Source organism: Chelmon rostratus, chromosome 14 (genome assembly GCF_017976325.1).
Source record: "Chelmon rostratus isolate fCheRos1 chromosome 14, fCheRos1.pri, whole genome shotgun sequence".
Taxonomy (NCBI): Eukaryota; Metazoa; Chordata; class Actinopteri; order Chaetodontiformes; family Chaetodontidae; genus Chelmon; species Chelmon rostratus.
In genome coordinates, this window is record NC_055671.1 from 5,189,503 (window position 1) to 5,206,581 (window position 17,079).

Below are 17,079 nucleotides of genomic sequence, written 5' to 3' on the forward strand. Positions count from 1 at the left end.
GCAGCGTTAAGTTGTGTCGCTGAGACCGGCCGAGCACGGTGCTTTTGCTGTGATATGCTGTGTTTTTGAATAACTGAAAACTCCTGGAGGAACGAATGTCAATGGCCAACTTGCACAGCTCGTCGGTTAAAGCACGCCCCTTGTGCTTCAGCTAAAAAGCTCTTTTTTTGCAACAAGCATGTAACACCATTGTGTGTGGTAGCAGTATTTGTTTGCCTGAATTATTTATATAATATGTCATCGTGTTTGTCAGTGGCTTAATCTCTTTGGACTTCATTTTCTAGTATTCACACCAACTAGGGCACAGGCCCCAGGCTGATTATATAATCTCTGGCATACATTCCTGGGCATTACAAACATCTAGGTAGCTACATGTCAGGGATGCACTTTCTACTACTATAAACTACACTGTGTGCTGGGAGGGAGTGTGTAATGTGTTCATCTGTTTGCCTTCTCTGAATAGCTTCATCGTCATGTCATGTTGTCAGTTGCGGCCCGCTGACATTAGCCCAAATAGTTGTGGTTGTGATCCTACTTGGAGTTCTTTAAAGCCCCTGTGAGATAAATAGTGCAGCGGGCCTCCACAGTGGTGTCCACACTTTTAGCCACCACAGCAAATGTAAAGGTGTTACTTCAGTGTACGGTTCCTCCTCTGGCCGGATAATCAAGACCATGGTCTGAATGTGTTTGTTGTTGCAGTTAATTGGCTTGTCAGCACGCTCGACTTCAGTTTCACTCATAGATTAGGCCGAGAGTGTAATGCTACCTCCATGAGCTCCTCTGCACATCCTGTCTCCACGGCTGCAAGTTGGAGATGTGATTTGTCAGATGTTAAAAGTAGATATTTGTTACAGATTAAATGAAAAGGAAGCACTTTGTGGTGCGGTGGAAGTTAAAGACCGCAAAGTGCATCGATCCTAGATTGATTTGTTAATATATGTGTGCAAAATGACATTAAAAGTTAAGTGAGGAGTGAGAGTAGGAATGCAGCAATAGTAATGTTGACATAGAATGTAGTATAATAACAATACAGTGAAATACTACACTGCTTTTACCACAAATTGACACAGCTTCCAAGCTGTCCGCCCCCTAAAGGTAACATTTCATTGCAGAAAATCCCCACTCTCTCAGTACTACTTAGTTGGGTCGATTGTGTGTGCTGAACTCGTAATTACAATGTTTACGGCAGCACTTGAAGGCAGCGTTGGCTACAGTGGACAGGCGAGGTAGAGGCTGGTAGTTGTGGTGCTGTGCCTGTCTGGCTGACATTTTCCTGCACACTGAGACTAAGCATAACACCACTGCTGTTATGACTCACTCACTGAACAGACTCCACTTTGTGGTTTTATGGTGAAAGAATGCGAACACATTGTGGTGCTTTTCCCCCCTTCGTTTTTCAGTGGATAGTCTTCTCTGGAGTGTGACACTACTTGTTGCATACTTTTCTTGCATTTTAAAGAGTTTATTAGAACTCATAGTGTGAATTCAATTGATTTGCTCCTGTATTTTGCACCTATGGAGCTGGCATATCATGAAATGTGTAGTTTGAGCTGCCATGCATTAATGCGTCAGAGTACGTTCTCACATTAAAAAAAAAAGCACCTGGCAAAAGTCGTCTGTTTGGTGATAGCATCTCATGTGGCACACAATAAATTAGCAAGAACTGTGTATCAAGCAGCTCAAATGAAACCGAAGAATTTGCATTCCACTCAACCAAAAATGCAAACACACACTTGTTAGTTTCACATTTGCTCCATGACAAGGTAACTGAGAGAGGTGACAGGAAAAGAGACTTGGTAGTAGAGGAGCATTTGCAACATGATTTGAGCAGCTTCACCTGTTGCTTGTCTCATATCTTGAAAGGCAGGAAGGCAGCTGTTTGGACACAGTGTTCCCGACTCAGACCCAGAACCCTAAGTTGCCAGAGGGAAGGTGAGCAGCTGGTAAAATCAGGGGTCGTAACCCCCCAAGTACGCTTCACCTCGGGAAAACATCCTGGCTGTATCTAGTGGCTTTGGCCTTAAATTCCCTCCTAATGCAGCGGTGTGATTTTTGGCTTTGGCTTATGAAAGATAAAACTCCTGACCCACAAACAGTTTCTCACATACCTTAACATTTATGAAGACACCGGCAGGGGGGAAACCTTGCAGATTCCTTGCAGTGCATCAAGTGTTTGAGGCACGCTCACGTGCAGAGCCTGGAAAGCATGAGCGTTGGAAGGAAATGCACAGACATCTTTGGCAGCCTCTGTTTTAGCACACAGGCTGCCACTAATTTATTTTGAAAGGACAGACAGAACAACTGCAGAAGGCACATTTATCCTTGATAGTGCAGTCTGCCTCTTGGATATTGTTGAGGAGGAGTGGAGCACTGATGTGTCTAGTCTTTGACAGAGGGGCAATTCAGTTCTGACTCTTCAAGCTCAGGAGTATGTAAGGACAAAGTTAATATTTTGTCTGTAGTTTAGCTTAAGACACAGTCACATGTATTTTGTGCATTGAACATTTATAACAAAAACATTAAAAGGGTGCAAGCTACAAGCAGTGTGACTTAATGTTTCTACACCATAGCCATCTATGACTTTTTTAATGCTAATAAAAAAGCAATTTAAAGGCAGTTTAATTCCTAAATAATGCAGCCTACTGTAAATCTGTGCAACTGGAGAGATTGCTTGTTCAAGAAGCAGACCTCTGAAATGATATTTAAAGGTTATACAGCATTCAATTAGTCATTGTAGTTTCTTTATTGGCATTGCACAAGATGCATTCTCTTGCTTGAGTTAATTGCAATGTCTCTGAATATGCTTGGGATCAGTCTTTGTTTTTCCGTTTCAAACCCAGAATGTTGCCACTCAGCAGGTCCACACAAACCTTGAGAAAATCATTTCTGTGTCCAATTGATGATTTGCAAATACAAACTTTAAGTGTTTGAAAGGGGGCGTTTGGTTTTATTCAGTTGTCTGGGGAATCATAGATTACATAAACACATTTTCAGTCTTCATCATTAGTTACATCCTCTGTGAATCAGCAGTGTAAATACTTATTTCCTGTGGAAACAAAACAGATTTTGCTTGATGTCTTGTGAGGGAACAGCTTCACTGACAGTGCCGTTTTTGTCTAAGTCTGTCAGATAAGCTCAGCAGGTTAAGATGTATGTCATTAGAATGAATTCATCCAGATCAAGAGCTGCATTAGACCACTTTCTTACTTTTCCCAAACATGTGGTCCGCGTAGTCACTTAAAAACTTCGTGGAGTTGCAGTTTGGGTCCAGTTTGAGTCCACCTGCTTGCCACATCCATGCAGTATTAAGCTCAGCTTCTCACTGAATGTGTTAGGACTCCAGTTTAGACTTGTTGGCCTTGTGCTCTCCAGCATCCAAGCACTGCAGAAAGAGTTTCTAATAGTTTTGAACTTTAAGTGAGTTTGTATTTTATTTTAGTTTTAGTTGGTTTTCGGAGTGTGCTTGCTAGTCTAAGGTTAGTTTCAGATTTCCAAGAAGGTTTAGTTTATTTTTCTTTAGTGTTAGTGTTACAGCAATTTTTGTTTGTTTCTGTTTGGACGACTTACAATGTGTATATGGATAATACATTTACGTATTTTTACGTAGTTTTCTGACCAGGCAGTATTATTTCAGTTTAATTTTAGTTTTTTTATTTTGAATTGTATTGTTTTTTTTAATTCAGCTTTTTTCAAAGCCTACTTTCATTTTAGTTTCAGTTTTAATTTCTGATAATAACCCTGGTGTAGAAGAGAAAAGGCTGCTCTGGGTGTCAGTGAACGCATCGTTCATGATATTATTTTTACATGTTGGATAAGGATCTATCGTAAGCTATAGTGATGTTGTAATTTAGAATATTTCTAAAGAATTGTGACTTTGACAGGTTGATTATGTCGTGTGTTAATGATCATGCTGTTAGATATTGAGGGTGGAGATGTAAGATATAGACTTAAAATAAACACAATACATTCAATAAGTCTTTCTTTACTGAGGACAATTGCTTGTTGACAATTCACATGCCACAGTTGCTGTAGTGAAGACTTTTTTTTGTGCCATATATTCTAAAGGAAAGCTTCATAATGTATTCAATTTCCTACTTGGCAGAGAAACTGCAGCATAGATGCAGCCATCCTAATAGAGACAGAAACAGTTGCAAAAAAGGTGATGAATAGAACTGTAAAGTAAGATGAAGAGTCTAGCCTTCTGCTCTTGTAGGCTGTTGTATTTCATTCACACATTAACGGCCCAGCAGCATTAATCAGTGTTTTGGCTGTGACTGCTACTACAGTAGCTAAATCTCAGAAATGAACCAGGTCAAAGTTTCAGTGGCCACAGGATGTGGTCGGTTGGTTCAAGTTGCCCCAAGTGTACAGTTGTACTGCAGTAACTGTAGTCAATAACAATACGCATGTCAGTGTTTCCTCCGCTGCCATTAGAAAAGTCTCTTGATCCCTGGCTGACTATTATCGGAACTATTTAACCTTCTCATGACCACATGTGCTGGTTTGCTTGAATTTGAAGGCAGACATATGACTGTTGCTTTTTGTAAACCATCTTTGCAACAGTATACACCAATGAAACCTCTGATTGTCAGCTGAGAAAGTCTGACACTTGTAAATATTTCCCTCATTCTTATAAAATTGTTTTTTCTTAAGCAGCTTTTGGTTAATTGGTATTGCAAGTTGTCATTTATTAATACTCAACTGACCATCATGAATTGTGTAATTGTTTCAGAACAGATTTTGTGTGTAGGATTTAGGGGGCTCTATTGGCAGAAATTACATATAATATTTAATTATGTTTTCAACAGTGTATTATCACCTGAAAATAAGAATCGTTGTGTTCTTGTTACATTAGAATGAGCTCTTTTTATCTAGAAAAGGAGTGGGTCACCTTCCAGGAGCCACGTTGCACTGCCATGTTTCTACAGTATTAGAAAAAGAGAGAGTAATTTAATAGTTGACAACTAGTTGATTAAACATTCAGCTCTACTTTTAACCCTCTATAATGTAAATCCAAGACGATGCTCTCAAACCTCAACAATAACAAATGTTATAGCTGTATCTGCTTTTGTCGTGGATCTGGAATAGATCTAGATTGTTAGAGCAATGGTGTTGGCCACAAAAGGGCAATTGTTACTGAAGCGCTTATTTGAATAAAAGTCAAGCTTGATGCCTGGCTGTCTGTGATCAGCACATAATCACCTCTTAAAGTGTGAAACCTCTATCTATGAAGAGGACTTGTCCATAATAAAGTCTAAGGGCCACTTATGAAGAAAAGCATTTCTATGATGAAACTCATCAATACTGTTGGAGACTGGCCTCGGTCAGTAAGATGATGTGGCTGTTCACTTGCTAATTGCGCATCTGTTCGGGTTATGCGCTGGTTTCACAGTTAACTGTTGTTCCCACCCTCTTTGCATTGTGTGCACAGATGTTTCCTAGCAAGACGCAGGTGTAACGTTGTGCTTCTCACACTCCAGCAGGAAGGAGCAGCCTAACTGCTGCAGCTCTGTCGTTACACACAGACAGACCTAGCTCTGCTGTTTGCACCTTGGAGCTTGACCTCAGCATGTGCAGCAGCTATTGAATTCCTTAGGAGCCCCACCGTTCATCAGAGATCATGATGTTTAGTTCACACGTCCAGACAACCGCCGCAGTTGTGACACTACAGTGAGATCTTGGGCTTTTGTATGCTTGCCACAGTTTTTCCCCCGTGAGTTAGTGGTGGAGAATAAATGAAACACATGCTGTCTTTTTATTGATGATGCCTATATGCTGCCGTGGGGTGTTAGTTCGACATGCACAGGAGTCATAAATACAGTCAAAACTATTTTCAACCTCAGATTTATTAACGATTTGTCCACCTGTGTCTGTACTCACTACGTCTTATGGTACACTAACTTGTTGTGATCCAGCTCTGCTCCAGCTGACGCCACACAACGCTCTGTTTTGACAGTCCCCAACCCCCACTACCACCATCACAACTACCACCACAAATCTCCCAGCTTATCCCTAGCCAGGCGAAAGACCACCGCTTCGCCACAACCACGGGTAATCACTTGTTCAGGCTCAGCGCCTCTGCACTTGAGTTAAGATATCCCCTGAATTGTAATGGATTAATTGGTTGAACATACAGAGGGACAGCTTGCCAACTCAGCCTGAACGGAATAGGACTAAACGGCATGAAAATGAACACTTCATGTTCGCACAGATTACTTGAAATGTCTACAAGGATAGATAGAGGGCTAAGATTGCCAGTGGAAATGGGAATGTACGCCAAAGGCATCGTGTGTTTTGTGGTAGTTAGTGTGTGTATGCGTGTTGAGGGAGACATGGGTAGTCTGTCGGCACTTGGGTGATAAGCAGCAGTGCTAGCTAGCAGTGGAGCGTAATGTTCCTGCTTTAACACTTAATAACCCCGCCAGTGATTTACTGCCTATGAGGCTTTTTCCTGTGTGTTTTGTTCTCTCTATAAAAGCCAGACAGCGTTTATAGAAAGGCAAAACACCCCCCCCAGCACTCACCAATAATGAGGATTAAGGTGGTGAGACCACATTTACCAGCATTAGTTTTTTCCTATTTGTGTTTCGAACATGTTGTTCGCAGTGATATTGAAAGCACCTGAAGCACAAGTACACAGTTCTTTGCTGAAAACAAACAAATGTCCCAATTTTTAAAGGCAATTTCTCTTTTGAATCAGCACACAATGGCGCTCTATTTTCTTGTCATTTACTGTGTATCTTTCCATCTTTCAGTCGTCCCCTTTTGCTCTGTTTTTGTGTTTTTTCTTTCTTCAATTTTGACAGTCTGGGCATCTTGTTGTCAGAAGTAGTTGGTGGGTGAACTGCCCCATAAAAGAGGATTAATTCCTACTCTTTACCTTCTGCTCAGCACATGTTTACTCCAAGGTGCTGAGTGGATCCTGAAGCAGCGACTCTGCACACTAACAATCTCTATTTCTCCCTCTCTCCCCCTCCCTTGTCTTGCAGGCTGACTTGACAGGGATCAAATGGAAGAGGTTTGTGTGGCAGGGTCCCACCTCTGCACCCATCCTCTTCCCAGTGACAGAAGAGGACCCCATCCTGTGCAGCTTCAGCCGATGCCTGAAGGCAGACGTGTTAAGCGTGTGGCGGCGCAGCCAGCGGCAGGGCCGGAGGGAGCTTTGGCTCTTCTGGTGGGGGGACGACCCCAACTTTGCTGATCTCATCCACCACGAGCTTGCAGGTGGGGGCCCCTTGGCATACACATAAGGACTAGGAATGGGCATTTCTAGCAAACTGGGTTCTGATCGACTGTTCTTCAACCACCACACACACACACACACACACACACACACACACACACACACACACACAGCGTGAGAGTGCTTCACTCTCAAATGGCAACAAGAGCTGTATAGTTGTTGTAGTGATATGCAAGCAGCTGTCCTTTCCTGTCATACCATAGTTGGGAGCGCACTGGTTTCTGGAATGGTTCAGTGCTTTGCTGATGGTAGTGGATGGTAGTGAGACATTGTGGTGGCAACTTAATTTGTGCACTTGTGCACTGCCTATTATACCTCACTACCTGTAGCATGTTCTTTACGGTGGCGGAGAAAATATATTTTAAGTTTTATAACTTAGACTATTGGAAAATTCAAAAATCCCTAATACGGACATGTCATTTGGCCTGTGCAGGTACATCCTCTTCATGCTGCTTACTCAGTACATGGAGGTCAGAGTTCAGAGGTCAGGGTCAGCTACAGAACAACACCCAGGGTGCTTGTAGGCATTTACTGATTGAGTTCAATGGGAATGCTCTCTGACATAGATGTGTTTTTTAAAGTTAAAGAGCGGTTAATTTACCACATTGCCGCATGAAAGGCAGATAGTCAGCCTAGTTAGTCTTTTTAGTTGTTTTGGCAAATTAGATGATTAATAGAGAGAGATGACTGCTATTCAATATTTCTGAGTCACTGCTCTGGTAAGAAAAATCATCTGTGAATATGAAATTCACCTCCCCTACCAATACACCCTTTGTTGCGTTCATCCAAGGTTACATAGCTAAGAGTGATGGCTGTAAAAAATAGCTGGAAGTGTAGAGGGTTCGCAGTTTTTGTAAAAGAAGCACTTGAACATCGATCACCGTGTCAAGCTACGTTATTGGCTGTGCAATGAAAAATGATACAGATTTCATCGCTTGATTGTCAGGTAGGCACAAGGGAGATGTCCTGTATGTGAGAGCCTCAGGGAAGTGTTAAAATCTGTAGGATCTGATACCTCCCTAATGCCCGTTCTTACCCTCCTCTGACTGATGAGTTAGCCAGCCAGGCTGGTAGTGCCAACACCTGCAGGGCAACTCCCTCTTCCTGGAGACACTGGGCATCACACTGTCTCATTATTACATGTGGGTTTGAGAGGGAGGCATCATATGTAAGTGGCCGCTGCCCTACAGCAGATGAAGCAGCACCCTGCATTTTATTTCTTTTTTTCCCCCTCTTTTTACTTGAACAAGTAATCTAAATTTGCATGTTGCCATTCCACAGAGGATGAGTAAGAAAGGAAGACGGTATAGGAAACTGAGCTCAGGCTGATTATAACTTGAGAGAGAAACACAGCATGCAGAAGCAGCCATGCAGAAATGAGGCAAATGCATTCACCCCCCACTTTCTTCTCCTCCCTCTTCGGTAACAGTAACATCAGAGGTGCAAGGTGGAAAAGGCCATCTTTATTCATGCTCTCTGCCATGCAGATTGAACTTTGGATTCTGAGCCAAGCGCAGCCCGTCTGTGACCCTCCTTCATTATGGGACATTGTGCCTGAAGTGGACTCAAAATGGGAGCTGAAGGCTACGATGGGCAGCTCATTCAGGCCTAACGGGTCCTGGTAATTACCTGAAGCGTCTGGCTCAGGCCCTCTAATGGAGTGTGCTACATTTCAAGTAGGAGGGGATGGTACGGAGAATCTATATTTGGAAATTGTTGGAGTCAGTGCCGTGTTCTTACACTGGTTTTGAGGAGACTCGATGTGATACCATTTCTGTTTCAGGAGATAGAAGTTATGTAATTGACTATTGACCAGAAAATCAGCGGCACATCTACCTTCCAGGTATTTTAAAACCAAATGATGAATCATGTTTTAGTAGGACTCTTGGCCAGACTTGTTTCAGACGTGTTCCTTGAATTTTGGTGAAATCCAGAGGGCATCTGTTTTTCTAGAGAATGATCTTGTCGTGGACAGTAACAGAGACATGCATCCCGGTCACCTGATGAGATTTTTCACATTCCCCGCTCCCCATGTTCAAGTGTCTTGCACTCTGACTCAACTGTGTTTCGGTGTGAATGGTTCCCAGATGGGCGGTGTAATCCATGTTTCCTGTTTTTGAAGCTGCTGTTCCTTTCTTTCTTGAGGAAGATGTCTCCCTCCTCCGTCTTGAGCCTTTTCCCCTCCTGTAGCTGCTGTGGGACTCTGCCAGTGAAATGAAGCAGAGCAGCCCCTCTAGATGGATCTAAAGTCAGCCAGAGGGCTTCTTTCTCTCATCCTCCTTCCCTCCGATCTGCAGCTGCTGATCAGTGTGCTCAGGATGGTGTGTCCTGAGACCTGATAACACAGCTGAGACGGGGATGGAGGAATGTCGGGACCTCTGTCCAGATTTACCCGTGTATGTGAATCTGTCCTCTTTGAGAGCCCTTTAAGGTGTAAAGCTGCCAGTATACTCGATACCCCCCGTCACTTTTCTAGCAAAAAGCAGAGTGCAGCACGGTGAATGTCTTCTGGGAGAGACTGTCTGAAAGCATGTGGATTATCCCCATACTTAAACAATATTGTGTCTCCCCTCTCTCTACAATGAGCAGCTGTATACACACCTCTGCCTTCTGACATGGACAGACAGGTCGTACCCACATGTTCTTTTTTTGGCACCATTGGGCCTTTATGGCAGTGCACCCTCTCCTACAGCCGCAGATTCCTACTGGAGTTCTCTCTGACCAGCTAACTGGGATTAAGGGGATGTCGTGTGAACGTTGATAGAATAAAAAAAAAAAGAAGGTTGTCTTGTTCCCAAGCACCTGGATGGAAGATCACTGCTTTGGCAGCATGTGTGGATGATGATTGACAGTCTGTTGCGCTTGTGGACTCTCCTGAGTGCTCTGCCTGTGAAGGCGCGAATCGACAAACACCAGCTAGCGCTGGCAGAGCAGATGATGGCAGGATCCAGCCCAACACATGCACTCAACTTGAATGTCACAACTGTTGTCACCTTTTAAACGCCACACTCACTTTTTCCCCACTAGTTTGATGGAATTTTTTTTCCCCTTTTGGTCAGAACCTGTCTTGGGAATTTTAGAAAGCTTTCTTTTCTTTCTGCGTTTTCAGCCTCTTTTTAGTCTTTAGTGCAATCTTGGCAGTAAACATGAAAATCCGCTCTTTTCCTTTCATTTCGGCAGCCAGAAATGGCACTTTTGCTCATTCCCCCACCCCCCTCCACCCTCATTAGATTAGTGGTCTGTGAAAGTCTTTTAATTTTGAGCAAGTGCCATTTCTGTATACCAGTGTGCCAGTAATCCCTTCTTTCCAGGGAGATGAGGGGAGAAGGAGTGAGCTGGAGAGATGAGAGTAGTGAAGGGCGGAAAACTTGAGGGATCTTTTAACATCTGACACTTAATCACCATTGAAGGAATGTAAGGGTAACCACGAAGCCCCTTCTCTGCACTGTTAGACAACACGCCTTGCTCTACTAACACAACAAGAAAACCAATTCCAATCTTCCCCTGGCCATGCAGAGAAATTATTCCCAACAACTGAATGCCTTTGCTGAATTAACCCCCCACCCCCAGTGGTTGCGTATAGGCATGTATTTTTATGCAAATGCCTTGCTCTCTTCATTGTCCTCTCTCCTCAAAGGCGGGTGGAATCTCCTGACCAGGAGCATCCAAAGCGAAAGATAAATGGCAGCCTCTTCCTCACCTCAAAGACCCACTGATCTTTTTTTTCTTTTTCTTTTTCTTTTTTTTTTTTTGCATAGAAATTAGGAATGGATGTCGGTCTGTGAGGGTAACTTCTCTGCTACGTTTCTCCTACGTTCTTACTCATCTCTCCTGGTGCCTTTTCCCACCCTCCATGGTGTACTTCCCCTGCAAGACAAAGTCCCACTGGGGCTTCCACTGCTGGCAGTCTGGCACCACATTTCCCTCTTGGGCTTTTCCTAGTTCACTGTTCCCTCCACTGCATGTGACTCCAGAGTGGTGGGCTTCATGTTGCAGTCATTCTTTACCTTTCTGATTTAAGTTGAAGCGAGTAAACGCAAAGAACACACATGTAGGGAATTTTAGCAAACCTCCGATTTGATGAAGACATGTGATTTTGGTGTTGCTGTTTTGGAACTATGTGAAACATCCATCCATGCATATTCCTCTCTTTGATCAATGATGAATGAATGATGAATGCATTGTTTGGGATCCATCCACTGATGGAGTGGAAAAAGGTTCAATTCAGCAGCACTTGTGTGCTGGTGAGTTTGTTTTCCACAATGATCCTCCTTGACAGTTGTTTTGGTTTTTGCTAGCAGTAATTCTTGGAATTTTTCAAGCTTTGCCAAGTTCACAGGATTTTTTTTTTTGTTCTTGTTTGACCTCTCTCCTCTGTGCCTATTTGAATCAAAGTGAAATAAAAACAACCCTGCTCTGCACCTCAGGGCAGAATACCCAGTTCCAAAGGGCATATTTCAGTAGTCTGTGAGGGCCATGTTGACTGAAGGTTTCACTGTTTTACTGGCCAGACTATTTTTTTTCCTGTCTTCTGTGAAGATCTCACTACTTCAGAATTATTGAACTGCCCTCATCTGTGAGAGATGTTCTGTTTGAAGCACTGCCTGCAGAATACAGATGTTTGTTGACGACAAATATCCACATCATTCAAATGCTGAAACATCTGTTGAAATTATGTCTCTGCGGCTCTTTTTTCCCCCCAGTGCTTTGAATTTTCTCGGATGTACAATGACTGTATGACGAGCCACCTGACCGAGGTGAAACGTTTGATCTGCTGTTGATTTTGTGTGAAACAGACTTAAACCTTAAAACGGTGTGATATAGATGGTCAGTTCTTTTTACTGGTGAAACAAAGCATTGTGGGCAAGTCAAAGTTATTGCCGTGTTGGGATCCTTAGGCACAGTTTATGCCAGAAAAGAACTGGTTTGTACGATGTGTTGTCCGACTGTGTCTGAAAACAAAATTGTGTTGACCTGTTCCTAATGGCCACGCTCAAAGGCGGAGTGAAGCTTGCACTGAGCATCAGTGAGTGTAAAGAAACAGCTCTGTTTCCTGCTCACCCTAAGACTATACCTGCCCTCTCATATCCAGTACAGCAAACAGTCTAAAACAAAACTCTTACAGATTAAACTGCTGCCGTTAGTGTGTTACCCTGACCATCAGAATGCATTGAGAAATCCAAACAGATCTTCCTGGCAGATGATTGTACTGTGCAGTTGTTGCTTTATTGGTTGTGTGGAGTGCTGATGTTTTACGCGTGGTAGACTTTCAATTCAGGTATTTTAAATCTTAAATTAGGCAGCTGTGATTGTAAAACACCATTTGTATTAAATACAATGTATGTACAAATGTATAATTCATGTTTATTTGATTAGTGCTGCTCCCATACAGCACTGTTTCTTTGTGTCCTAGTGCAAAGTGTAAAGTATCTGCTTTTTCCCCACTTGTCTGCATTGCTGGATTTTATGCGTTAATCTTTATTACATGACCAGTTTTGGCAAAGTGAAAACATAGGATCATACTTGTCTATTGCAGAGCCATATTCTTACAGCGAAATGCCAAGCCTTCAGTTAAGTGGTCATCTGGGTCCGCACTCGCTATCCTGTTTAAAAAATTGTTATGGCATATTTGCTGTCTTGGATAACGACCGAAGCGATGACACAAAAATGAATGTGATAAAGACTCAGTCCCACAATGATGTAAGGCCCATTGTATGCACAGTAGCCCAGTGGATGCCCCAGGCAAGGATTCAGAAAGGAGAAATGCCACTCACTCTTTAGAATTTCCAAATGTTATTGACTTGGACAGCCTGTGAAAGTCAAACTGAATTTTTGAAATCTCCACACTTCAGCTGTAAACATGGACAAAGGGTGTCCAAAAGCTTTAAAGTGGACGGTGAAAAGTGTGGGCTGTCGCGTCCTGGCTATGACTAAAACTAATTAAAAAAACTGACTTAGAATACATAATTGGGACAGGAAACATTGCTTTCTGGAATGACATTTAAGCACCCTGTTAATACTGTGAAAGCTGTATTTTCTCTCAACTTCGTTTCAGCAAATGGCATTTTCTCATTTTTTTAAAATACTATTTGAACAACACTGCAAATACTCTGAAACTATGCTTTGTTGGAAGTACACACTGGTTTGGTGTAGTGCTGGTCACAGAGAAGCTGTGGATGTGTATCACCAAGATAATTGGTCAGTGATACACGTGGTTAACCTTGGCTTAGGATCTGTGGTACTTTTCTCCCTTCAAAGATGGTTCTGAAGTTCAGTGTGCAGCACAGAGAATGATGAATAGATAAACCCAGACCAGCTCTTAGGAGTTAAAAGTTGAGGAGGCCGATGGCTTTTGTGCTTGGGGATCAATTTTCCAGGGCTAATCTCCTGCCTGTGAACCACCCTCTGCTTTCTCCTTTTCCTCCTGCTCCATCTCCCCCTCTCGCGCTCTCTGATGGATCTCCATTGACCGGCACGGTGCACCGACTCTGCCATGCATGCAGCTCTGACCCATGGGTGCAGTCTCCCTCTCTTCTCTCTCTATCTGTCTCTCTTTTCCCTCTCTGCTCAAGAAATATTCATTAATTAGTAATGGAGACTTTACAGAGCACCGCTGGCTCTCTCTCTCTCTCCCTCTCCTTCCTTGCAGATAAGGAGGAAGAGGAGGTGGAGGAGAGGAGAAAACCTTCTGGCCAGGCTTGGTAGAATCCCCCTGAGCACAGTCGATCACAAGGCATTAATCTTGCTGTTTAATGACCGACTGCTGCTCTAATTGCTTATACACAGATGAGCGTGGGGGTGGGGTGTGTGTGGGGGCTTTTACTAAATTCCATAACTTTCTCAACAGTTTATATAGACCCCAAAACATTCAAGTGCCATTTTGTGGTATTTAAACATGGGATAAGCATATAAATGATGCTGCATTGTACCTCATCGTTACAGGAAAGGTGTTGTGCGCTTTTGTTTCAAAAGGTGTTTTTACTTGCAGGAGGTAGATGTGAGTATTCTTAATAGAGCTGCTGTGCACCCGCTTAAGAGCTCTTATAAAGGTCAGCTCATCTGGGCCTGCTACACAGGAGGCAGAGACATGAAAGTGTCGCGGCCATCAGCTGAGCTCATAAATCTTTGTTTAAATGAGGCCACTCATCTTTCGCTCTGTGCACTGACCACCGCACAGCATTCCCCACCCTCCCAATCACATGTGCACTCGCAAGCCTGTCAACAAACTGCAATTCTGGGTCACAAATGTGAAAGAAAATTTTACAACAACCGTGTTAACCTCAAGTGTTCATTCTGATCATCTCACTTTAAAAGTGCATGTGCGCACAAAACACTGTTAAGTAAATAAGGTGAAAATTGAAGCAGGAGGCAGGCCTGCAGAACGCACGTTTACTGCAGTTTGAGTAATTTGAACATTGATTCCTACTTTTGCCAGAGCTGAAACGTTTGTAGATTTAATCTGCAACTATTTCACTAATCGTTTCAGTCAAAAACATTCACTGTTTCCACTTGTGAGGATGTGGCGTATTGATGCTTTTCTCTGTCGTAGTGTATTTTGAGCTCCTGATATGACTTGAAAATGTTGTCTGGTTGATTGTGACATTTTACACATTTTTCTGACATTTTAAATTCACAAACACAAATTTCTCAATGGTTGTGTCTGTAAACCATGAATCGATAATGGTTATTTTCATCGATCGATAATGAAAATAATTGTTAGTGGCAGCTTTTGCGTTCACTTCTCAATAAGATGGTTAAAAAGAGGATTTGTTCTGGTTTGTTTATTGAACATTTCTTTTCTCTATTTTGCTATTTTTATATCTTGCAATTAGAGTCACACAACGCTCTGTTACAGGTTATAACCCACTCACTCTCAGCTGACTGTATTCGCTGATTATCTTTTACCTCTCTGTAGTGAAAAGTGGTTTTCCATTCGGCAGAACCTTACAAGATTCTGCTGTTGTGGATGGTTTTGTTTTTTTGATGGGGAGTAATGTTGAGAGGAGAGGTTTCTGCACTTGTTTTTATCTCAAAGATGGTGAACGCTAACCTGGGAAAACAAGGGCAGCAAGGAAAACTAACATGTTCAGGGATGAGTTTAAAGAGGTTTTTGTTGTTGTTATTATAATTATTATTATTATTATTATTATTATTTCCCCTGTGGAACCCGGATTCCTCCATTTAAAAATGTCAAAGTGAAGTCCTGTCTGTCCCGGGGCAGAGAGTCTTCCCTCTCCTGGATGCTTGGTTCTTTATTGAAAGTGATTATTCTCATTGCAGTTGCATTGCCAAATCTAGTGTGTGAGTGAGTGTCATGTTGTTTACATCGGAATGAACGCTAGATTTCGACTGCAGCATCCCTTTTTTTTGTCCCAGCGTCTGTGTGAAGCAGGGAGTGTTGCAGCAGGCATTGCATGATGAACATGAGGTCGTTAGGAACACTTGATGTAAACCAGACGCCTGTTTTAGCGCTGCTCAGCGCTCGAGGGAGAGACCGAGGAGGAACAGGCGACAGAGAGGAGGAGGACGTACGGGGCAGATGTGGTCTTGGCAGAGTGAAGCAGATGGGATTGCCATGGCGGCTGATGCGAAAGTAGGTGTAGGGAGGTTTCTGCCAGTTTTGCAGAAGAGCCATCATCCATAGAAGACTCAAGTAGGACTGCAAAAAAGCAAGCTGCGTTGCATGCTTTGGACTGGGTCCTGTCGTGGTTGGATCCTGTCTCTCAGACATTATCAGTCACATTGATTTGTCTTTTTAGCATTAGAGTCTGGCCTAAATCCTATTTTGTTTTCTTTTGCCTTGTCCTGTCTCTTAATCTGCTGTCAGTGCCTTAGTGTGCTGGCTTTCTTTTCTTGTCGAGTTCTTGCCCTGTTGCCTGCCATGTTTCTCGGGATGACCAGACCAGCTGCTAAATCACTCAAAACGAGACTTGGTTGAAAGCGTTCTAGATCCTAGGGCTGCGCAATAAGCCCAAAATCTCATCTTCATATCCAGATGACATAGATATCACAATGTGATACAATGTGAATTGATGAATAATTAAGTAAGTATTGTTTTCTGGTCCTTATCAGACTTTTCATACCCAAACCACGTCCATGCGATAGAAGTGGCCCTTTGATAGATAGAAAGATAAACATGTATCGTCATATCACACAGCCGTACCTGATCCTGTACATACACTATTAAGTGTACATTTTCTAGAGAGTTAAATGGCTTTATACTGTTGTTCATTTATTTTTATTCTGCAGTTGCTGTTAAATCTTCATAGGAAATTGCTGATTTCCTGCCTTTTTCCTGCCTTTGCCCTGCTTTTTTGTGTTCCTGATCTTATCCCCCAAGATGTGTGTGCACCTGATGAAATAGTTTGTTGCTCTCAAAATCATCGGGCACATAGCTGCCTTTACTTGGCAGCTAGCCTGAGGTTGTTTTCCATTGGTTGGCTGTAATGTTTTAAAGGCTAGCGGAACTTTCTGTGCCTAGTAGAGCTGTGGCATTTGAAAGTGGATTTGATGGGATTTTTTTTCCCTTTTGAAATTAAAATTGACACTTCTTTTATATTTTTCCAGCAGATGTTTAGAATTGCATTCATGCAACATCGCTGGCTGTTTGCTTAAACTCAGGAAAAGCATAAAAGCTCTCAGCGTCTCCCTAAAGCAGCTTTTCAGACCTGCCAGGCTGGCACGGGGCCCACAGTGTCTCTCTTATTTAAGGAAGGAAATCAATGTCATTTCCTATTTTGATAGCTTTGGAATCCTCTAAATTTGAAATATCTTTACCTACTTCGGCATTACAACAGCAAGCCAAGGGTTCGCTTAATAATTCAATAAATTTTGAT

General features: G+C 42.6%; 1 protein-coding gene across 1 annotated transcript in view; it reads left to right on the top strand.

Annotated features, from left to right (window-relative positions):
• Positions 1-17,079, top strand: part of med13a (mediator complex subunit 13a) — a 70,260-nt gene that overhangs the window by 1,127 nt on the left and 52,054 nt on the right. The window contains exon 2 of the mRNA XM_041952424.1: positions 6,990-7,224. Coding sequence (XP_041808358.1) covers positions 6,990-7,224 — 235 coding nt within the window. The remainder of the gene's footprint in view (positions 1-6,989; positions 7,225-17,079) is intronic.